The sequence below is a fragment of the Labeo rohita genome, unplaced genomic scaffold (genome assembly GCF_022985175.1).
Source record: "Labeo rohita strain BAU-BD-2019 unplaced genomic scaffold, IGBB_LRoh.1.0 scaffold_218, whole genome shotgun sequence".
Classification (NCBI taxonomy): Eukaryota; Metazoa; Chordata; class Actinopteri; order Cypriniformes; family Cyprinidae; genus Labeo; species Labeo rohita.
This window is the reverse complement of record NW_026128418.1, coordinates 72,344-96,414: the sequence shown is the minus strand read 5'-3', so window position 1 is coordinate 96,414 and position 24,071 is coordinate 72,344. Positions and strand designations below refer to the sequence as shown.

Genomic DNA, 24,071 nt, shown 5'->3' with positions numbered 1-24,071 from the left:
AGGCTGCATTAATTAGGTCAACCGGAACTGGGAATACTTCCATAACACCCGATGTACTCAGTGCATCGTCAGAAGAATGGCATCTACGCTAATATTAGTCTGTTTCTTTCTTATTCCGAGGTCACCTTAACCACCAGATCCAGTCCGTATCCAGATCAGATGGTCACTGCAGTCCCCCGGATCCAGTCTGTACCCAGCCCAGACGGTGGATCAGCACCTAGAGACGACCTCTACAGCCCTGAATGTCAGCGGAGACCACATCGACTAGATGAGCCCCAGAGATGGATCCCCAGTGAAGACCTTGTCACCTAGAAGGCCGTCAGCACAAGACCACGGGAAACAGATGAGTCCTCTGCGTCTGGCCAGAGGAGAACTGGCCCCTCCGACTGAGCCTGGTTTCTCCCAAGGTTTTTTTTTTCTCCATTTGTCACCAATGGAGTTTTGGTTCCTTGCTGCTGTTGCCTCTGGCTTGCTTAGTTGGGGACACTTTCTCTTCACACGATATTGTATTTTATTTTATTGTATTTGATTAACTACCTTTACCTGAAAATTGAGTGTTTATTGTTGCCCTTTTGCATTGTTGATGTACCATTTCCTATTTAATACTGTACAGCTGCTTTGTCACAATTCTGTATTGTTAAAGGCGGTATATAAATAAAGGTGACTTGACTTGACCCACTTTTACCGTCTCTAATTCGGTGCACTTTTTAGAGCACCATCATTCAAATCCATTCCACATGACGAATGCGCTAATAGATTAAGCTCTATACTCTTGCTCTATGCTCTATGTAACAGGCAGCATCTGGGGTGGAGGAGTAGACGGAGCGGGCGCAGGCGCATCAGGCGCAATAATTAAACATATTTCAAAGGAAGCGGGCGCCAAGATCCTGACCGCATCGCTGTCTTTACTGGGTGTGTTTAGGGAATATTCATGCCTGCTGCACTCCTGTAATACAGCAAACAAAGTAAACAAGTAACAATACAGTAAACAAAGCATCTGAGTGTATCTGCTGGTCAGATACACCTAACCCTACCTGATACTTTATTCAAACTTTTAGATTATTTCCTTCATTTTTATTTTCATTGAAAACAAATGCCTTTCTGATGTAAAATGAGATGTGAACAGGCAGAAGAACAACTTTGGCAATAGGCGGACACAAACTCGGGTCGTTTGCACCAAAAAAATATTAGTTATTTGCTTTACCACTTACGCCACTGCAAACATATTTACGTAGACGTCCTTTGTAATGTTGTCACGTTAGTGGGCAGAGGTAATATACATAATAAAAGGTGGGGACCCACCCACATTTATTTTGCTTCTGACACCCATGAGTTATAGGGAAGTGAATAAATTGAGTTGGTTGGACATTACTATTTCACATAGATTCTTCCTCATTCAGCTGTGTTGTCACAACACGGTGATTGAGATCGCTGATTGGTGGAAGAGCCTGGTGTGTCCGTGACAATTGTATGTTGTTGTTGTTGTTGTTGATGATTTCTTATTGTGCAGTGATGTTTAAATGTATTAGAATAAAGGGGGGGATTGAAGGCTAAATTAGAATCCATTTGCAGAAGTTTATTGTTGGGAGTTTTAGCAGACAGAAACGTTAAGACAGGCAAAGGGTCAAAACCAGAGTAACAGTCCAATCTGTCACCATACACAGGGGTAATCCAAAAGACGAGGGTGAGTAGGCAGGCAGAGGGTCCAAACACAATCATCAGTCCAATCAGGCAGTCAAAACAAGAGAGATAATCCAGATAAACAGTAGTCAGGAAAACAGGCAGAAAATAATACACAAAAAGGCAGACCAAATATAACAAGAGAAACGCTTGGTAAGGCAGGTAAACTGGCAATACTTTGCAAGGACCATATGCTCAGTCTCTGGCTTATAAGGCAACCAAACAGGAAGTGAATGGAGAAACAGAGGGAGTGGAATACAGTCAGTACTCAGGTGAGGGCTCCCTCTGCTGGCTTGGCATTACAACTTGCATACTTGATGCATGAGAATTTGAATATTTTAATTGGTGTTTTGAAGATGAACAAAAGTCTTCCCATTTTTGAAACATGATGGTGAGTAAACGATGACAATGTTTATTTTCAGGTGAGCTAACCCTTTAAGAATTACATTATAAACATATATAAGGATTAAGATTATGCTTGAGATCAATTTTGGGGGGTTACAGTTTTTTTTTTTTTTTTTTTTTTTACTGGGCAATACAATAGCCAACTTTTATTAAAAAAGACAATTTTAGAATGCCATCATGCTAGCAATGTAGAATCACCAAGAAAACAACTTTATTGGAACATTTTAATATGCTTAAACTAACATAATGTAACGTGGACGCTGAGGCAGTAGTAGAATTCATATGCAGAAGTTTATTAGGAACAGCAGTAAACACAAACATGCAAACAGGCAGAGGGTCGATAACCAATAAGGCAGTTCGAGAATGCAACAGTCCAAGGGATAATCCAGAGAGCGATCGTCAACAGGCAGATAAAGGGTCAAACCTTGTAAACAGCCCACACAGGCAAACAATCCGACAGGGGCAATCCGTAAACTCAATAATCCAAAGACAAAGCAAGACAGCAACAGGTAATCCAACAGAGTAAATAAAGAAACGCTCGGTAAGGCAGGTTAAACTGGCAATACTTCGCAAGTCAGTGAGCACATGGTGAGTCTTTAAATAGTGACAAACAGGAAGTAACAATAGAAGCAGCAGAGGGAGTGTGCAGGCAGTTCTAGGGTGAGGGCTCCCTCTGCTGGCTTGGCGTTACAGAATCCCCCCCCCTAGGAGCGACTCCTGGCGCTCAAAACAACAACAGTCCAGGTGGGTGGGGGAACAGAGGCTAAACTGGGGGTGGGGTGGAGGGCCAGGTCCATGTAGAGCAGGTGGGCCTGGATCGTGGAGCAGGGACAGACAGTGAAACACTGGAGGACCTGGGTCATGGAGCAGTGGCAGACAGTGAAGCACTGGAGGACCTGGACTGGGGAGCTGTGGCAGACAATGTAACCTTGGAGGACCAGGGCCGTGGAGCTGTGGCAGACAGTGGAACCCTGGAGGACCTGGGCCGTGGAGCAATGGCAGACAGTGGAACACTGGAGGGCCTGGGCCGTGGAGCAATGGCAGAGTAGGAAGCCATGGGAGGGCCTGGCGTGGAGCAATGGCAGAGTAGGAAGCCATGGCGAGGCAGGCAGAGCAGGCATAACAGGCATAACAGGGAGCCATTGCAGGGTAGGCAGAGCAGGCAGAGCAGACAGGAGCAGAGATATCCACAGTGGGACTAATGACATGCAAAGCAGAGCGGTGTGTACATGAATGCTTTCCTTGGTCTTCTTGATTGCGACATGGCAGACAGAGAGTTCATCCTGGGACGCCGCCCCCATGGGAGGATCTACAGCATGCGCTGACACCTCTGGGGGCATGGGCGCAGATGCTTGGGCAGGTGAGGCAGGGAAGTCATAAATGGCCTTCATGGCCGTGACAGGACGGGCAGAGAGTCCTTGGGGAAACGCCGCCCTTTTAGGAGATTCTGCAGCCGGAGCTGCTGCTTCTGGGGGCATTGGCGCAGACTCTTTGATAGAAGAGGCCTCTGGCGTAGACTCGTGGACAGGCGAGGCCTCGGGAGCAGACTCGTGGACAGGCGAGGCCTCGGGAGCAGACTCGTGGACAGGCGAGGCCTCGGGAGCAGACTCGTGGACAGGCGAGGCCTCGGGAGCAGACTCGTGGACAGGCGAGGCCTCGGGAGCAGACTCGTGGACAGGCGAGGCCTCGGGAGCAGACTCGTGGACAGGCGAGGCCTCGGGAGCAGACTCGTGGACAGATGAGGCCTCTAGAGCACAGCGTGCTGCCCACACACTGAAAATGGCGATGGCCATTACAGGCAGCACAGTAGATAGTGGGGTGTCTGTTGACCTCGAGGGTGCTGATGCTATGGACTTATGGCTTGTGAATGTGGGCTCTGCGTGGCTTGGGAGCGTGGGCTCTGCGTGGCTTGGGAGCGTGGGCTCTGCGTGGCTTGGGAGCGTGGGCTCTGCGTGGCTTGGGAGCGTGGGCTCTGCGTGGCTTGGGAGCGTGGGCTCTGCGTGGCTTGGGAGCGTGGGCTCTGCGTGGCTTGGGAGCGTGGGCTCTGCGTGGCTTGGGAGCGTGGGCTCTGCGTGGCTTGGGAGCGTGGGCTCTGTGGGGTCAGCTGATACGTGAGGTGGCTTGAGAAGGTCAGAGGGGGCCTGGTGAGATTCTGGTAGAATAACAGTTTTATGACTTGACTCAGGGAGGCCTGCCGTGGCCGGACTTGACTCAGGAGCAACAGCAGTAACCTGACTTGGTTCATGGAGATCAACTGTGGTGTGGCTTGGTTCAGGGAGATCAGCTGTGGCTTGACTTGGTTCGGGAATAACAGCAGCAATTTGACTTGGCTCATGAAGATCAACTGTGACTTTGCTTGACTCAGGAACCACGGCTGTGACTTTGCTTGACTTGAGGGCTACAGCTATAGCTTTACTTGACTCAGGAGCAATAGCTGTAACTTGACTGGACTTCGGGAGAGCAGCTCTGACCTGACTTGACACAGGAAACACAGCTTTAACGTGACTTGACGCTGGAACAACAGCTGCAGCTTGACTTGACTGTGGAACAACAGCCGTGACCTGACTGGACTCGGAAACTTGACTTGACTCAGGAAACGCAGCTGTAACTTGACTTGACTTGGAAACTTGACTTGACTCAGGGGACGCAGCTGCAACTTGACTTGACTTGGAAACTTGACTTGACTCGGGAAACACAGCTGCAACGTAACTTGACTCAGGAACAACATGGCTTGACTCAGGAACAGCTGTAACTTGGCTTGACTCGTGGGGCACAGCTGTGACTTGGCTTGACTCGTGGGGAACAGCTGTGACTTGGCTTGACTCGTGGGGAACAGCTGTGTCCTTGCTTGACTCATGGGGAACAGCTGTGTCCTTGCTTGACTCATGGAGAACAACAGCTGTATCTTGGCTTGGTTCGTGAAACACAGCTGTGACTTGACTCTGTTCATGGGGAACAGCTGTGGCCTTGCTTGACTCTGTTGCTTGACTTGACTCTGTTGCTTGACCGGGCTCTGTAGCTTGACCGGGCTCTGTAGCTAGACTTGACCCTGGAACTGGACTTGACCCTGGAACTAGACTTGACTTGGAAGCCTTGGACTTTGGAGCAGCAGCTGTAGCTTGACTTGGTTCTGCAGCTTGACTTGACACAGGAACAGCAGCTGTAATCTTGCTTGGCTCGGGGGTGGCAGCTGTGACTTTACTTGACTCCGGAAACGCAGCTGCGAATTGACTTGACACAGCTGCAACTTGACTGGAACCAGGGGTAGCTGCCATTTTAGCTGCCCATACAGCCATGAGGGGTGAGTCCAGTATGTGTGCCATCATGTGGTGTGACTTGGAGACAGCGACCATCTTATGGAGTGGCTCTGGGATGGCGGCCATCTTGTGAACTGGCTCTGGAATGGCGGCCATCTTGTGAACAGGTTTGGGGATGGTGGCCATCTTGTGGACTGGCTCTGGGATGGCGGCCATCTTGTGGACTGGCTCGGGGAAGGCGGCCATCTTGTGGACTGGCTCTGGAATGGCGGCCATCTTGTGAACAGGTTTGGGGATGGCGGCCATCTTGTGGACTGGCTCGGGGATGGCGGCCATCACGTGAGCAGGAGCAGGCAGGCCCTGGAGCGGCAGGCATGGCGTGAGCAGGCCCTGGAGCGGCAGGCATGGCGTGAGCAGGCCCTGGAGCGGCAGGCATGGCGTGAGCAGGCTTTGGCTTGATGGATGTGGCTTGAACAGGCTGTGGTGTGGTGGTTACTGTGGGATTGCGGGGTCCCTCGTCCGCAATCCCAACAGTGTATGGTGATCCGCTTAAGAGCAGGGCATGATCGATATATTTCTCCAGTGACCAACAAATTTTTCCCCCTGGCAGAATTGAACTAATGGGCTCGTTTAACCCAAAACGAAAAAAGTCCTTTAGTGCCACATCATTAAAATCCACTAGATGACACAGTCCACAAAAATCCTCAACATACTCCTCTATGGTCCTGTCGCCTTGACAAAGGCAGATGAGATGAGATACTGCTGGGTTCATGATTTGTTGTGTTGTGTATGCTGTAACTTCCGCTGGATTCAGGGGAGGCGAAGTATTCTGTAACGTGGACGCTGAGGCAGTAGTAGAATTCATACGCAGAAGTTTATTAGGAACAGCAGTAAACACAAACATGCAAACAGGCAGAGGGTCGATAACCAATAAGGCAGTTCGAGAATGCAACAGTCCAAGGGATAATCCAGAGAGCGATCGTCAACAGGCAGATAAAGGGTCAAACCTTGTAAACAGTCCACACAGGCAAACAATCCGACAGGGGCAATCCGTAAACTCAATAATCCAAAGACAAAGCAAGACAGCAACAGGTAATCCAACAGAGTAAATAAAGAAACGCTCAGTAAGGCAGGTTAAACTGGCAATACTTCGCAAGTCAGTGAGCACATGGTGAGTCTTTAAATAGTGACAAACAGGAAGTAACAATAGAAGCAGCAGAGGGAGTGTGCAGGCAGTTCTAGGGTGAGGGCTCCCTCTGCTGGCTTGGCGTTACACATAAATAAATAAATAAATAAATAAATAAATAAACAATACACTTCTTGTTATTTTTATTTTTCTTTCTAACAGGAGGATGAGCCTGAGGGCCACACAAATCAAATAATGAAGGTGTCAGTGATGCATGATCCCACAGTTGAGGAGCACTCAGCCTTTCATTACTAGTGTTGCAACCATATAGTCAGAAATTAAATCAAATCATAGTTTCTTATTGTTTGAATTGACAAAATGTAAGACAGCATTTAAGAATGTTGTCTTTAGTGCATATTCTGACATGTATGAAGACAATGGTTTATGTTTTAATCTGAAGTGTTTGAGAGGTTTTATGTAACATGAGCGTCTGCAGTTGTATTTCACTTCAAGTCGTTGTAAGAGGGTTCTTTGCAGGTGAAGAAAGTGTACTTCCTTAATGTACTTAAAGTGCTCTATTTTCACACTCATTTTGTATTTAATATACTAACAATGATTATGTAGTACTTCTTAAGATAAACTGTACATTATCTAAGTGTACTCAACTGTGCTATTTTGGGACACCATGAAGATAAACTAAAATGTGCTTGTAACATACTATCTCTGTATTTAAAAAAAATGTATTTAATTACCATTTGTAGTACACTTAAATGTACTGGTGTATGAAAGGTGGGTTCAAGTGTACTACAAATGGTAACTAAATACATTTTTTAAATACAGAGATAGTATGTTACAAGCACATTTTAGTTTATCTTCATGGTGTCCCAAAAATTAGTGCATGGAAATAATGCACTTTGATGACCATTATGGAAGTGGACTTTTTTTCCCTTGGGTATGTACATTAATTCATTTTAAATGTTTAAAGAATAAATGTTTGTTATCTGCTCAATCAAAAGTAATTGATGCAATATCCAATATCTGGCCATTTTTATTTAAGTTCAGAATTTCCTAAATAAATAATATTGTATATTTTTAACAGTAACAGTTGGCTACTAAAAAGGAGTTAATATTACTTAATTTTTATAGGTAATTAGTTGTGTAGTGTATTGGAAAATATTAGGTAGACGTTATTATTATTATTATTATTGTGTAAAACATGTGCCGGCTGTGCAGATCACTCTGCTGTGGCGACTGCTGATAAAGGGAGCAAGCCGAATGTGAGAGTGTTTGTTTGTTTTTGTTTGTCATAGCTGTTAAATGTAGGTATTCTCTACTCAGATATATAGGATAAAATCTACCCAAACAGTGTGCAAATCGTTTCTGTATATATAATTATACTTACATTCTTTACTGCATCGGCGGGTACTCCTATATTAGGAAAATAACGTTTCTTGTGGTGGACTACATTACCCATGAACCCGTGCTGTCGGCTCTAAGTCTTAGAGGAACACGCATGGATTTATCAACATATCTGCTTGTAAATATCACAGATATGTTTACCTTTAGCATATGAACACATGAACTCTGATTACCACGTTGATATTGAAACGAAGACTCTGGACTGTGAGCGATTGTTCATTGAGGTTTATTCTCGGGCTGACAGATGGTGTGAAACAGATGGGCGGAAAATAGGACACGAAAATACAACGAGACAAACGCGTTTGTGTTTATCGAGAGACGCATAAAGACTGAGGAATGATGGTGGATAACCGGCACGCCACAGCTCTTGTCATCGCCGGTGTTTTAAGCGTCCTGGCGTCCGTATATCTGTCGGTGTCGATCGGCTCGCCGCACTGGTACCGGTACACAAGCCCGCCGGTTCGCGCGGAGCCAAACGCCACGGAGCTGCGCGCTCTGCAAGAGGAGTTTCTGGAAGGAGAGTTTGACGAGAAAACCGTTAGCGACGCGCTGTTCCGCATGAACGGAACGCTCGGACTTTGGTGGAGATGCGTTCAGACGCCCACTGACGCGCACTGGTACAGAGAACCCGGTAAATGTTATTATCGTTACCATTATCAGTACATGTTCTCTTATTAACGTAATGACTGTTTTGATTGTTGTCTCATCTTTTTATTTATATGTTATCCACAGGAATATTCTAGGACATTCACATTGTGTTGTTTGTGTTTTTTAGATCCAAAAATGGTGATGGAGTGTGTGAGTTTTACTCTCTCACAGCAGTTCACTCCAAAATATAAAGAGCCCGGTAATCACAACAGTGGAGAAGATATGATACGAACCTGTGAGCAAACACACACTTTTTAACACACTAAATGTTCTCAAGCAGTTACTGAAGACAAGTAAACAGTCAGTAACAGCATGATAGGCAGCAGTAAAAACAAATATAAGACATATTCAAATGAAATAAACAGTGTTTTTTTGGTAAATAATCCCCATGTAAGAACAGATAAAATGTTATTAGTGCTCTCATACCTAGTAAATGTATTGTCTTTTTAACACAGTTAATGGATTTCATATTTGACATTTTATTTTCTGGTTGCTTCTAACCACTGTTGCATTTTCTGTATTCAGATCAGTTTTATTTGTAAAGTATTTTTTTTTTTTATTTTATTTTTTTTTTTTTTTACAGTACACCTTCTCTTAAAGCAGCTTTACAGAAAAGTCAATCATATGATATGATATTTTAATATATTAATATATTGCTGCTGGCTGATAGACATCATAATGTTGAGCTGGCTGTTATAGTCTCTTTTTTGGCTTCAGTGGCAGCTCATGCAGTTCAAATCTGGAGTCTGAACTGTTTATTTCATAATTCACATTTACACAAAATCTACCTCATCCACACACACTCATATCTATATTCCGTTGTGTAATTAATTTGGCTTGAGAAAGCCAACCTACTGAAATCTGACTTAAAATAACAGTTCTTTTTATTATTATTATTCTGAGACTAAAATGTCTGACTCTAACTTCTCCTAGAGCTTTAACTCAACAAACTCCAAACCAGAAATGGCAAAAGTACACACATCCTTTACTCAAGTAGAAGTGCAGATACTTATGTTTAAAAATACTCTGGTAAAGACTTTTCAAACTCCAACTGTCAAAACTCCCAGAATCCCTTGAGACTCAATCAAACTTCCCTTCTATGTACAGTTTCTAATCCATTTAAAGGCTGTTTCTCAATACCAAGTGCATAAGTAAAAACAAAATAACAGTAATATTTTGAAAATTATGCGGGTTTTCTCCTCCGCCATTAACGTTTGCTGGTTGGTGCAAAATGCATGCTGGGATACATTGCTGCCTCAAGTTCGCACAAGTCACCTCTTGATGTATCCTTGATAAAATGGGCGGAGCAAGAACATATCCGGAATTTGAACTGTACTTGGCTAGATGTGAAATCTGAATTGGAACAGTACTTGGGCAATGACTGGTGATGATTCCACAAGAACACAAGTACAGACAAGAACACATTGAGAAACGGCCAAACTCATTCAAACTAACTTTATCAAACCACCTAATCATGCTAGAATAATGTTAACAACATGCTAGTAACATGTTAATCATGCTAGCAACATGTTGGTAACTTGCTAATCATGCTAACAACATGCTGGTAATATGCTAATCATGCTAACAACATGCTAGCAACATGCTAGTACTATGCTAATCATGCTAGAAACATGCTAGCAACGTGCTAATCATGGTAGAAAAATGTTAATCATGCTAAAATCATGCTAGCAGTATGATAGTAACTTGCAAATCATGCTAACAACATGCTAGTAACATGCTATTCATGTTAGAAACATGCTAGCAACGTGCTAATCATGGTAGAAACATGCTGGTAACTTGCTAATCATGATAGAAACATGCTAACAACATCTTAGTAACATGCTAATCATGACATAACCATTCTAGCAACATACCAGCAACGTGCTAATCATATTAGAAACATGCTATCTGTCTGACAGACTGTATTGCCTTCAACACATTCAAGATTTAAGCTTAAAAACTACTTTAAACTTAAAACTATTTCAGGCTGACAACCATCAAACTTGAAATTTTTTTTAAAAAATTTCACCTTTGTAAGCTTCTTAAACTTTTTAAACTTTTCAGACTTTGTGGTCCGGCTTTCCCAAGCCAACTTAAAGTTTGTCTTGACAAGCTTTTTTTAATCTAGTTTTCAATATGTAATTCATCCTTTAGCTGTTTTTATACAAAGTCAAATGTTTGAAACTCTTTGCAGATCTGTGGCGGTGTCAGTTCCTCCTGCCACTGGTCTCTCTGGGCCTGGTGGTTCTTGGCGGTTTGCTGGGGTTCTGTGCGTGTCTGTGTGGCAGTCTGACTCCGGCGCTCTACATCGGCCTTCTGCATCTGCTCGCAGGTCAGAGATACTTGTCAGTTCATCTGGATGGTGGAGGAGTTTGTCTGTTGTCTCATCACGGCCTGCATGTATATCATCTTTTGTGTCTTTCAGGCCTGTGTTCTCTGGCGACAGTGTGCTGTTTTCTGGCCGGAATGGACCTGCTGCACCGCGTGTCCATGTTGCCCGATCATGTGGACGGCACTTTGGGCTGGTCGCTATATCTGGCGCTCATCGCGTCTCCTCTGCACATGATGGCCGCTGCACTGCTGGTGTGGGCAGCTCGCAGCCACAGTCAGAGCTACTATCGCATGACTGTGTATAGAGTTGCTTAAATGAGCAGTGACACTGACTCTATCGTATAAAAATGTGGTCAGTGTCGTGAAGAGCGAAACCTGCTAGTCAGAAAAACAACCATGTTCTAAAAATGTCAGATGCAGTCTCAAGAGAGAATGAGCCCTTGCATCTGGAGAAACAGCTGAAAGTGTGTGTGTGTGTGTGTGTGTCTGTGTCTGTGTCAATGCAGAATCATGATGGGAGGGTCCAAAATTCACCCTTTGCAGCACCTGTCAGTGGTGGGGGTTAAAAGGAGAAAACAAAATTACCCACCATAAACCATATTTTTCATCTTTTTGGATTGATATTTTGTCCCTGTGACGATAGGATAACTATTTCTCTGATGGTGAATTCTCTACCGAGCAAGTCATGACAGATTCTTTAATATAGAAGTTTATTTAATAATCATCTTTTGAATTTATTTTTGAAATTATTACTTATACATTTTGAATGAATGTGATTCATAATAACATTATCTGTAAACTGGAAAGTAAATGCGTTTTTGTGCAAGACAGCATGGCGAGTGTTGGTTTTGTACCCTGGATGCAGGTGTACGGGACTGCTGCTCATGTTTTTACGCACAACTGCCAGTGTGTAACTGATAAATGAACGCGGACAGAATCCAATCTGAACTCCAGCAACAGCATTTAAATTCAAGAACTGAAGAGTGTGTGTGTTTTATAGTTGAAGCACTGATCAACTTTCTCTCAAATTCAAAGGATTTTCGTCTGCATTAGAAACATCAAACAGCTTTACTTCTCTTGTGTTTTAGCTTTAGTGAAGTAGCATGAACAGCCAGTAATCCTAATGTGTGCTGCTTTTTTAATTTATGAACATTAGTTATTCATGTAATTCATATTTATATATTTATTTATATACAGTACATTTATTTTGGTAATTGCTAACAATCTACATGTGTGATGACGTGTCAGTATTGATGTTGCTTCCGGTTCATTCATCCTACTGGAAATGGAAGGTCGTGTCAGGTGCAGTGCACTGTGGGATACAGAATCTCATGCAGTGCTCTGCTGTACTGCACATACTGGCCAGTGTAGTTGATGATCTGGGTGTTCATGCTTATAAAAACATAATCTTTTTACATAGTGGACGCATGTTTTTTTTTTTTTTTTTTTTTTTTTTTTTTTCGAACATGTTAAAGTTGACTTTTTTTTTCCCAAACATGCAGTATTCCCATGACAAAAGTAATAATCAGTAATAAACACATCTTGAGCTCATATTCAAGCTCCTCTCCTTTGTTCAAGCTTTTCTTTTTTCATCTCAGTGTCTCTGAGCGGACAGAAGGAATCTCTACTCTTCTCTTCCTGGCAAGGGAAAGAGCGACACCCTTTTCATAGTACGCACCCTCGTTTATAAAGAATGGATAGAGTGCTTCTTTTCCTTTGTAGCGCAGCGTTTCCCCTGAGAAAGACAGGAACATTGGGTCTCCGGGATGAAGAAGACAGAAATCTCTATCCTGCGGGAGGAAAATGAAAAAGGGAGGATGTTTTCTCTGCAATCGCTCTCTCTGAGAACATAGAGGTGTCGGCAGGAGAGTTTCCTCAAAGACCGAGCGTCATATTTCTGTACCTGTAGGTCGGGATGAACCGCAGCCGTGATTGTGTGTGTTTCGGGGTCTCGTGGATAGTCGATATTCTTCACCATTGTGTACACATCAACCGATCCTCCTTCAAACAGCGTCCCTGGACACAGAGACGCATGCAAGCCATGGAAATACATACAGCAAACAGATTTCTGCAGGGGTTCGTAATTGTAGAAAACATACCTGAGTTGAACTGACAGATCCAGTCCAGCATTAGCTGAACTCCCTCCTGCATAGCGCTGAATATCGCAGACCTGACGACGCCATGAGGCTGTGGCCCAATCTCCATCGCTGAGAGCAGAAAAGCGTCTACATCAAGCTAACTTATAGTACTTTTTTACATTTACATTTATTCATTTTACAGATGTTATAAGTATCCATGGGAAACATTAATTTAAGAAGAAATAAATAATAATAAAAAAAAAAACTGAGATTTAACAACAACAAAAACACACATAAGCGTGAATTTCACACAGTGATGGATTGATGTGTAGATGATGTATGAGCCAGTCTTGCTGTGGTTAGTGATGATCAGAGGGCGGCATAAAAGCTGCAGCCACCGCTGCTTTAATGTCCTACAATTCAAGAATGTTAGTCTTAGAATAAATGCTGTTGAATGTTTAGTGTCTATTTAATGAATCTGATTAATAGAGAAGCTCAGCGCAGTCAAGCATTTTAGCCCATCCATAAATTTGCTGCATAACTTTACAAGAAGTGTCTGAATCAGCATTTCACTGCAGAATCAAAATGTTGAACAGGTCGTCTAAATTAATACTGCTGAACATTTTCACTGAATCTGCAGAGAGGAATAGGATTCATTTCTGTCAGTATATGTGATGCCAGACCGATTTTGATAAACTAGTCAGTTAGCCTTTTTTGGAGAATGAATGAATGAGTGAATGATGAACTCTTTCAGATAAACTGTCTCACCAAATCCGTGTTTCCCCACTGAATCCAGAGAATAGGCTTCATTAAGAGGAATATCAAAGTGAACGTATCTGACAGGAGTGGAGGCCATTTCTCTCTGAAAACACACAAATACTGACAGAAGTTGGACATAAATATGTTTTACCATGAACTATATCAACCGTGCATGGGAATGCACATGTATTCCAGATCAGCTAGTGCTTATTCATGCCTGCAGGTGTTTGCAGATGTGCAGGCATATCCAGTCGCGGTCTGAGTACGTGATAAGACACAGCCCCATGTTTGCAGTGGTGTTGTGGAGGTCACACAGCAGGTCGACCGCCTGCGTGCTTCCTTTAGGGCCCAGAAGAGCGTTCAGCTCCTGAGAGCGGATCATCTCATACGGTGAGGCCTCAGAGATGGGTGCCCTGACAGACAGACAAAATGCAAGTCAGATTATTGGCCACAAGTCTGCAATTACAGTGGATTAAAAACTGCAGTGATGCAGCAGCAGCAGGAACAGTCAAACACTGTAGAGTAGTAGAAACACATAATATAAATTAATCTTGCTTATGATGTGATAGAGCAAATGAATCACACAGTGCGGTTGTTTAAGGTACATTTCTGACAGTGCTGTTATGCAATGAATAATTTTTGTATACTGGTGACTCTCATAAACTACCAGCACTCTGTTCTGTCATAGCTCAAGAGAAACTGCACATTTAAGGCCCAGATTTTCCCCCTGTCGCTCCAAGATGAAATAGGCAGTCCAATTAGATCTGAGTTTAGATCGCATGCCTGCTGTTCCACAAAAGGGTGAGAGTGGTGGCGCTGTTTCCAAAACCAGTGTAAACAAACACAGAAGAAGAGCATACTGAGAGAGAAGGATATGGATGCTGAGTTATTGTTATTACTGGTATCTGAGAACAGATTTATTCTCACATGTTCTTTATACAGAATATTATTTCTATGAATTATGCGATCTGAAGATCACTGTCCGTTTTCTTCCACTTGCGTCAGTGTCATGACTCAGAGCGTTTTCACTCTAGATCTGTCGATCATGTGATCATATCTCCTGCAATAACGTATATAAAAAATAAGAGAAACTTTTTTTCTTTTTTATATTAAATCTATGACACTTATTGTCTTCTCACTACATCTAAAACACTGTGTCCACAGAGGAGGGTTCAATCGTTCATAAGCAATAAAATGGCAAAAAATAAAAATAAAATAAAATCAGGGAATATCAGCGGCGGCTTTATCTCTTTATTTGTTTCGCTTTCTTTTGCAAGTGCACATGGACAATCAGAGTCTCTTTCATTGTTTCACTTTCTCTCTCTCTGTTTTGATCTTAAAACGTAAGCTTTGATCGAGTCAATCAGTTTGAACATGGTTAAAATGTGACAATCAAAATTTTAGTCACACATGTACAGAATAATTGACGACAGGCCCTTTAATTATTAGAATTAAAGTTGTGAAATTAGGTGTGTTCAGACTGATCTGTGTATGACATCAAAATACTGTGAGAGCGATTCGAAAGCCTAGGCTTGTTCGAGATGAATTACACTAGCTTGCCACCAGCTGGCGAGATCTGCCAGTTGCAGACCAATGTCATTCCTGGCAGACCACGCAAAAAGTTTTTCCAAACTTCCGAAGAATATATATTTACTAGATAGTCTAATCTTAATTTTTGTTAATGTTTTGTGCGTTTTGTTTGGATGTCAGATATTCGATTTCAAGATTGGCTTGCAGGAACTTGCAGGAAAACTACAAAAACTACAAAAATACAGGAACTTGCAGGGAAAAAAATGCAACACATCATCCTTGTCATCACAGAATCTGACCAATGAGTAAATGATAAAGTGCGTGCGGCTGATTTTGAGCAACTGCAGCCCCTGACCTACACGGCTGGTCTTGTTTTGCTCTCGCTGTACTTTAATGGCACATGTGATCGTAAGGTGGCTGCAACGCCAACTTTTCTAACCGGAATGCAATGCTTTCGTCAGGCGGCAGCCGATCTTTGCGACGCTGCATGAAGTTGAACAAGCCTAATAGCTCTCACGGTACTTTGATGTCATACAACGATCGGTCTCCGCAATGCTGCTTCAAGTCGAACACACCTATTATTTTCAGGGAAACACACAGCTAAAGTAGTTACAGGCAGGTCTTGACAGCATTACATGTCCATATCACTTCGCCAAATGATTTCAGTTATTTCAACATCTTACAACAGCAAAAGAACCAAAACCCACAACGACACTGAAAAGGGCAAATTATTTCCAAGAAATAACAGAAAATGTGTTGTTAGCACTGCTTTGACGATTTTATCAGTAGAATAGTTCAGCAATTTAAAAGCTTCATGCCAACAATTTTACATCTAAGTTTATATGCCCTTTGCCTTGAGTAATTCAAAGTATTTAGATGAGTTACTAAAATTAAGTAATCTAACAAAATACATTACAAAATACTTTTAAAGCATGTATTTCATAATCTGTAACAGAATATATATTTAAAAGTAACCTTTCTAACCCTGCTGATAGCAGATGAAAGGACCTTTTGAAATTAAAACAACAACAACAACAACAACAACAAAAACAAAACTAATGATTCTGAGTGAACACACACAGCAAAACATAGTGGGATGAAGTTGGCCGAGAGTCAGCTAGTGCTTAAGATTTGGATTTGGGTGGGTAAATCTGATCTTACACTGCAAAAAAGAGACTTATCTTACTTAGAGTTTTTGTCTTGTTTCTAGTCAAAATATCTAAATAAAAAAAAAAATAATAATAATTTAAGATGTATTTATTAGATAAGCAAGATGCCATCCATCCATCCTCAACTGCTTAGCTGGGTTGTGGGGGCAGAAGTCTCAGGAAGGAACTTCAGACTTCCCTCTCCCCAGACACTTCCTCCAGCTCCTCCAGGGGAATCCCAAGGTGTTGCCAGGCAAGCTGAGAGACATAGTCCCTCCAGCATGTCCTGGGTCTTCTCCGGGGCCTCCTTCCGGTGGGACAAGCCCAGAATACCTCACCAGGTACATGTTCAGGAGGCATCCGGAACAGCTGTCCGAGCCACCTTAACTGGTTCCTCTCGACGTGGAGGAGTAGTGGCTCTACTTCGAACTCCTGCTGTGTGACAGAGCTCCTCACCCTATCTCTAAGGATGCGCCCTGCCACCCTGTGAAGGAAGGTCATTTCGGCCGCTTGTATCCGAGATCTTGTCCTTTCGGTCATGACCCAAAGCTCATGACCATAGATGAGAGTAGGAATGTAGATCGAGAGCTTTGCTTTTAGGCTCAGCTCCTTCTTCACCACAACAGACTGGTACATCGACTGCATTGCTGCTGCTGCTGCACCAATCCATCTGTCAATCTTACGTTCCATCCCTACAAGATACTTAAACTCCTATACCTGGGGCAAAAACTCTCCAACCTGGACCCACACGGAAATAACCTATATAAACATATATGTTTTAATATAGGTTTTGATATAGGTTTTTAACATATATTAAAAACCTATATCAAAACCTATATTAAAACATATATGTTTATATAGGTTATTTCCATGTGGGTAAATTCCATAACATGCCAATTACATGTGATACCAATTTCACGTGTTCGCACATAAGTTTTTTTTTTTTTTTTTTTTTTTTTTTTTTTAGGTAGTTCTTAGTTATTGCCTTGATAATAGAAAATATGAGCTAGGCATCATGTGTGACAGTACAAGTGAGATATGAGCTAAAATGACCAGATCCTGCCATGAGCTATATAGGAGACATATCTTGTATGTACATATAGGGCTTTTTTGTGGATATAAAGAAGCAATACAGGAGACCTATATGGCCTGTATATGCACATATATGCACTTCAATTTTGCCTATATGTGGCATATATACGCATATATGCAGCATATATATTATCATATATGTGCATATATACTGCATATAGGTTTCATATATGCGCATATATCCTCATATAGGTTCTTTCCATGTGGGGAGCCACCAAGCCACCCTTTTCTGGGCAAGCACCATGGCCTCGGACTTGGAGGTGCTGATTTTCATCTCCGTCCCTTTACACTCAACTGCAAACCGTCCCAGTGCAGGCTGAAGGACCAGGCCCGATGAAGCCAACAGGAAAACATCATTTGCAAATAGCAGAGATGAAATCCTGTGGTCCTCTGGCCCCTGGCTGTGCCTAGAAATTCTGTCCATAAAAATGACAAACAGAACCATTGACAAAGGGCGAGAGAACAAAGGGAGTCCAACATGCACCAGGAACATTCTGACTTACTGCTGGCAATGCAAACCAAGCCCCTGCTCCAGTCATACAAAGACTGGACAACCCTTAACAGAACTCTCACAAACCTTCAAGCACCCTAGTGAGGGTATAGAGCTGGTCCAGTGTTCCACGGCCCGGGCAAAACCCGCATTGTTCCTCCTGAATCCAAAGTTCTACTATCGGCCGGATTCTCCTCTCCAGTACTTCGGCTTAGACTTTTCCGGGGAGCCTAAAGAGTGTGATCCCCTATAGTTGGAACACACCCTCCGGTCCAATGACACTGTCCCCAACCTCCATGTAATGTTACAAAGGCAGAACAGCCCCACCATAAAAAAAAAAAAAAAAATTACATAAGATATTTAGTCTGTTCCAGGGAAGAAGAAGACCCTGTAAATTAAGTGCATTTTGCTTAAACACAATTTATCTGCCAGTGTGGTAAGTAAAATATTCTTAAAACAAGAGTATTTTACTTAACCGCTGGCAGATAATTTGACTTATTTTAAGCAAAATGCACTTAATTTAGTATTTTCATCAACGCTTTATATCTTATGACATTTTGCTTATCTAGAAAATGCATCTTAATTTATTTATTTTAGATATTTTGACTAGAAACAAGACAAAAATACAAAGTAAGATAAGCCTCTAAGAGACCTATATAATACTACTGTAGCTCAGTTACTCGTGTCGAGTTGAACCACAGGCGTGCTGTGTGTATTTAATCCGTCCAATATTTGATTACACACTGTGTCATGTATAACGGCACAGAGAGATAAACTGAGAACTGAGAAAAACCCACTGTGTCTACTAGCTGTCAATCAGCTCAACACAGCAGCGGTGTGAGTTTGGGGCGGGGTGATCTGTTTGTCTGACCACTGACAGATGGGGGCGTGTCTTCGGCACGTCTCACCTGAGCGCCGCTCGCGTGAAGCAGCGGTTCAGGTCTGTCTCTATGTAACGGACGCACAGCTGCACGGCACGTGGGTTTGACATGACTGCTACCACGGAAACCGGCTCTGTTCCATCCTCCCTCCTCTTCAGCCTCTCTCTCACCAGGTAGACGCCTGAGAGCTCATTGCCATGGGTACCCCCGCAAACCGCCACTCGCGACACCGCCGGCAGAACGACCGCCTCCATCCGGTCACATGATAGTGAGAACTCAATCATCAAAATGTTCTATTCATTTACAGCAGAAATCTAGTTTTATACACTTCCTGTATTGAGCATTATTCATGTCAAGCTGCATTAAAGTAATGATGTAAATAATTACTGTTATGTCCCAGTCTGAGTTAAAGGCATGACTTACATTCCTCCAGAGATGACTTTGTCTGTCCATCTGCATCAGACCGGCTCTTCTGACCGTCGTTTAACCTTTGAACTGTGACCCTGCAGTGCAGCTTTGCTCCGACTGAAACAGAATGAAACACACTCATGGTCTCCAGAGCCTCTGTCAGTCCTGCTGCTGCTGCTTTCACTGAGTTTATCTGACTCAGCAGGACTCTCTCTCTCTCTCTCTCTCTCTCTCTCTCTCTCTCTCTGTCTCTGCTGTACATGAATATTAAATGTACAGCCTGCTTTGGCTGTGTGCTCTGTAGTAACCTTAAAAAGTTGTTGCATTATGACAATTATTTTCATGACAATTAAACCCTAATCCTAACTCCACCCCCCCCATGTTTATTTATTTACCACTTTATACAACAGAGATTGTTTCAAAGCAGCTTCACATTATTAAACATGGAATAAAAAGAAAAATATGAGACAAATCCAAGTTCTGCGATAAAGCAGCTGTAAATAAAAAGACAGCTCAGTTCATATAAAGCAGTTGCAAACAATTACAAATGTTATGTTTTTCCTTAGATCCAGCATGTCTTGTATTACAGTTTTTCTCGATTGCTAACACACTATAACTCATTCATTTGGCCCAATTTTCCAAACCATTAATTCAGTTCTTGAAACTAAGACATGTTTCTCAAAACTTTTAACACATTTCACCTGCTTTCACACATTTCAATTTGCTCAGTGTTTTCTGCAAAACTCTACACAAGAACAACATTTTGCACAGGTTTAACCATGTTCTCATTTAGAAAACACAAACTCACAATATAATTACCTCAACAATCACAAAATGAACACAAATAGCACACATTTATCCATGTTATCCATTCAGTAGCAAAACTGATGACACACCAGTCAGAATCCCCATGATGATGTGAACAAGAATACAAGTAGGAGAAAAGAAAAATGAAGGCCACAAGGTCAAAGGTCATTTGTTCCTGATGAAATACAAAGCACTATAGTTGACCATGTTCTTGTGTATGGGATGACCATAAGGAAAGCTGGCCTGCAGGCTGATCTACAGGGTTTTTACACTACTTACACATTACAATTACAGTACATAGTAGCAGTGCTTCAGATGAGAGAATTTCCACTATTCATTGTACTGTAAATACTGTAGCACACACCCTCAAACCCGTAACTGTTGAATTGATTTGTAGCCAAATATTTTGCAGAACTGAGAGTCGACTGTCTAGGGGAGGCAGAGAAAGTCTTTTGTCAGAAGATTAAGTAACCGCTATAGTATAAGAAATTATCAGGATTGTTGAGTTTATTTATTTAGTTAGTAATTTATTGCTGTACAGTAACTGGCTGCATATTTCAATGCGTGTTTACTGTATATTCTGTTGTTTGGTCTTTGAACTTTTTTGTCTACTGTAAGATCACTTTACAGTAGTGTAATGAAAGTAAACTTTTCTTAAAGTTTATTGCTGAATTTTACTGTATCTGCACCCCTCTATTTATGCTGTATACTGTAAGAGATATTGACCAGCAAAAGGATTCCTGATTCACATAAGGAGGTTTTTGTAACAATGTTTAGAACTGATTTCCCTAGTGTTCTCTAGGCAGGAAAATAGTATGTGTATTTGTCAGGTTTGTGTGTCATCTGAGCCTAAAGTTTGAGTTTGACAAAAGAGAATGTGTTTTTGACTAAAATGTTTGACTTTGACCTGGAAGTTTGAATGGTGAATTGTTTTATGAATTGTGTGTTAGCAATCGAGAGAAAAAAAAAACCTGTAAATCGACTCAATCTAATGGATGTGAGTGTCATTCTGATGTTGTCCAGCAGGTGAGCTCATCACAATGTTATTGTGTACAGTTTTTCTGAAATGCTAAAACAAACTTTTTGAAACCGTCACTTATTTTCTCAAAACCTTAAACACAAATCCAAATGTTCAAACTACATTCACAGAACCCCTGACTCTTGTGGCAAAATCAAACAATCGCTTCAAAACCATTTCACCTGTGCTTAAAATCAAACAAAGCTTTCAAATTATACACATATTAGTCAATACTATACGCACTACAGATCATTCATTAGACACCACATCAGAAAAAGTAGAACACAGAGTTCAGTGCATGTAGTTACAATAATAATAATAAAAAAATGTTTACTGTATGTAGTAATAATTTTTCTATAAAAAAGAAAAACACTCAAAAGAAGTCACAAAGATCACAAAGATAGCAAAATCTCTCTCACAAAAATAGCTGTACAAGTGTACACATACACACACACACACAGTGTAAAAAAAACAAAAACAAAAATAGATCTCTTCCATTCTTCTTTTGAACTTTCCAACTAATTATGGTGGCCACAGACAATCTGTTCAAATTTGGCTGAACTCTTTGTTCTACCTCTGTCATTCCATGCACAAGAACATGGTCTATCACAGTGGCTCTAATTTCATCTGAAAAGTTTATTTGACAAATTGGTTTAGGCTATTGAGAATTTGGTTCAGAGAATGAGGTTTAGTGTTTTAGAACACACCGTTTTATGATGAAATAATAATGCGATTAAATCAATCAGTGTGTCTCTGATAGTGAGGACACTGCTTCTGACTTTCTTTCAGATTCCGGCACATGAAGCTACACAATAAGGGGCATTGTGAACATGAACTGTTATAATAGGCTTACAGTTTTTCACATTTGCTAAAACACTAAACCTCATTCTCTAAACCAAATTCTCAATAGCCTAAACCAATCTGGCAAATAAATCACTCTTTCTTCAAAACCTTAAACAAGTTTAGGCAGTTTAGACACTGTTTGCAGATCTCATGCAGTCTTTTTGCAAAACTCTAAAGACATTCTCACTCACTAAGACACAATTTGCTCTGTGATGAACTTGTGATGCAAAACCCTAAACACAAGAAAGCAAAAGTTAAGCACAACTGCAACACGACTGTCGTCATATATATATACGTATGTGTGTGTACTTTGACTTTTCTTTTGGTATATTCAGTGAATCTAGTTTAAACATTTGGATTTGTGTTTAAGGTTCTGAGAAAATCAAATCAAATCAAATTACCTTTATTTATATACCGCCTTTAACAATACAGAATTGTGACAAGGCGGCTGTACAGTATTACAGTTTTTTTCAACTGCTTACACACATTTTCAAAACTTTGCCTCTTTTTTTTCAAAACTTTACACACAAATCTAAGAATTGCACACACAAAATGTAAAATGCCTCACATCTCTTGCAAAATGAAGCACTGCATTCAAAATATCACAAACACGTCTCAAAAGCAAACATTTGTCTTACGTTGGAAACACCTTTGCCATAATATTATATTTTTGTGTATATCAGAAACACACAGTTATTCAAAACCTAAAGCTCTTCTTTCATTAACTCCTGTGTATATTTCTGTACAAGACTGAAAGTAATTGGCAGAGAGATGTTGAAAAATATGGTAAACATAAAAAAGCAAGATGGAAACCAAACGGTTATTATTATTATTATTATTATTTTATTTTTTTTTTTTATTGTAAGCATTTGTGGTTGTGAATACAGTATTACACAGTACAAAAGAAAATAAATATTCTACCAGTCAAAAGTTTTTAAACAGTAAGATTTTTAAGGTTTTAGTCTCTTCTGCTCATCAAGCCTGCATTTATTTGATCCAAAATACAGCAAAAATAGTACAATTTTAAATTATTTTTACTATTTAAAAGAACTTTTTCTATCTGAATATATTTTACAATGTAATTTATTCCTGTGATTTCAAAGCTGAATTTTTAGCATCATTACTGCAGTGACATGATCCTTCAGAAATCATTCAAATATTCTGATTTTCTGCTCAGGAAAAAAAAAAAAAAAAACATTTATTATTATTATTATTTTGTTGAAAACAGCTGAGTAGGTTTTCTTTCAGGTGTCTTTGATGAATAGAAAGTTCAGAAGACCAGCATTATCTGAAATAGAATTTTTTCTATTCATCAAAGAATCCTGAAAAAAAGGTACTTTACTGTTTTAAATATTGATGATGATGATGATGATAATAATAATAATAATAATAATAATAATAATAATAATAAATGTTTCTTGAACACCAAATCAGCATATTAGAATGATTTCTGCAGGATCATGTGACACTGAAGACTGGAGTAATGATGCTGAAAATTCAGCTTTTTGTCTATATCACGATATATTACACATTTACAATATATTTAAATAGAAAACGGTTATTTTAAACAGTATAAATATTTCACAATATGCAATATGCATATTCATCATTTTAAAAAAGGTGATTATTTCAAGACCTTTTCTAAAACCATGATTGGTTGGTGTTAAGTAAAGCAATGAGTGTTTGCACATGTGAGGCACTGTTGAATTAGTGTGGCATTTTGATTGGTTGTGTTTGAAATAGAAAATCAAGGTACTTCCTTTTAGATTCTTGTGTGTTACATAAAGAATTGTGTGTTGTGTTTTGCAAAAAGTGTTTTATGAAATTGAAAACTGAGTCAAAGGCCAAGAATTAGTGTATGGTTTTGCAGATTTGTTGTGTGGTTCTGGCGTTTGAGTGTCAGGTTTTAGAAACTGTGTGACAAGTGAAGATTTTGTGTGTAAGCAGTTGAAAAAAACTGTAAATAGGAAATAGTACATCAACAATGCAAAGGGCAACAGTAAACACTCAATTTTCAGGTAAAGGTAGTTAATCAAATACAATAAAATACAATACAATATTTTATTTTATTTACAAAATGAGTGATGGTTTCAAAAAATGTGTTTTAGCATTTTAGAAAAAAACTGTAATAAGGATCCGACAGAATTCCAA

At 40.9% G+C, this 24,071-nt stretch overlaps 2 protein-coding genes across 2 annotated transcripts; one reads left to right on the top strand and one right to left on the bottom strand.

The window, feature by feature from the left end:
* Positions 1-7,811: 7,811 nt before the first annotated feature.
* cldnd1a (claudin domain containing 1a) lies at positions 7,812-12,417 on the top strand. The gene is made up of 4 exons (XM_051102266.1): positions 7,812-8,518; positions 8,663-8,770; positions 10,730-10,867; positions 10,961-12,417. The coding sequence occupies exons 1-4, from the start codon at positions 8,224-8,226 to the stop codon at positions 11,179-11,181; spliced, it is 762 nt and encodes a 253-aa protein (XP_050958223.1). The 5' UTR covers positions 7,812-8,223; the 3' UTR covers positions 11,182-12,417.
* LOC127159455 (N-acyl-aromatic-L-amino acid amidohydrolase (carboxylate-forming) B-like) lies at positions 12,408-19,358 on the bottom strand. Its single transcript, XM_051102265.1, has 7 exons — positions 19,268-19,358; positions 18,872-19,092; positions 13,921-14,116; positions 13,713-13,806; positions 12,966-13,073; positions 12,770-12,882; positions 12,408-12,656 (listed from the first exon to the last, which is right to left on the bottom strand). Exons 1-7 carry the CDS (start codon positions 19,301-19,303, stop codon positions 12,456-12,458), a joined length of 969 nt encoding a protein of 322 aa, XP_050958222.1. The 5' UTR covers positions 19,304-19,358; the 3' UTR covers positions 12,408-12,455.
* Positions 19,359-24,071: the final 4,713 nt, after the last annotated feature.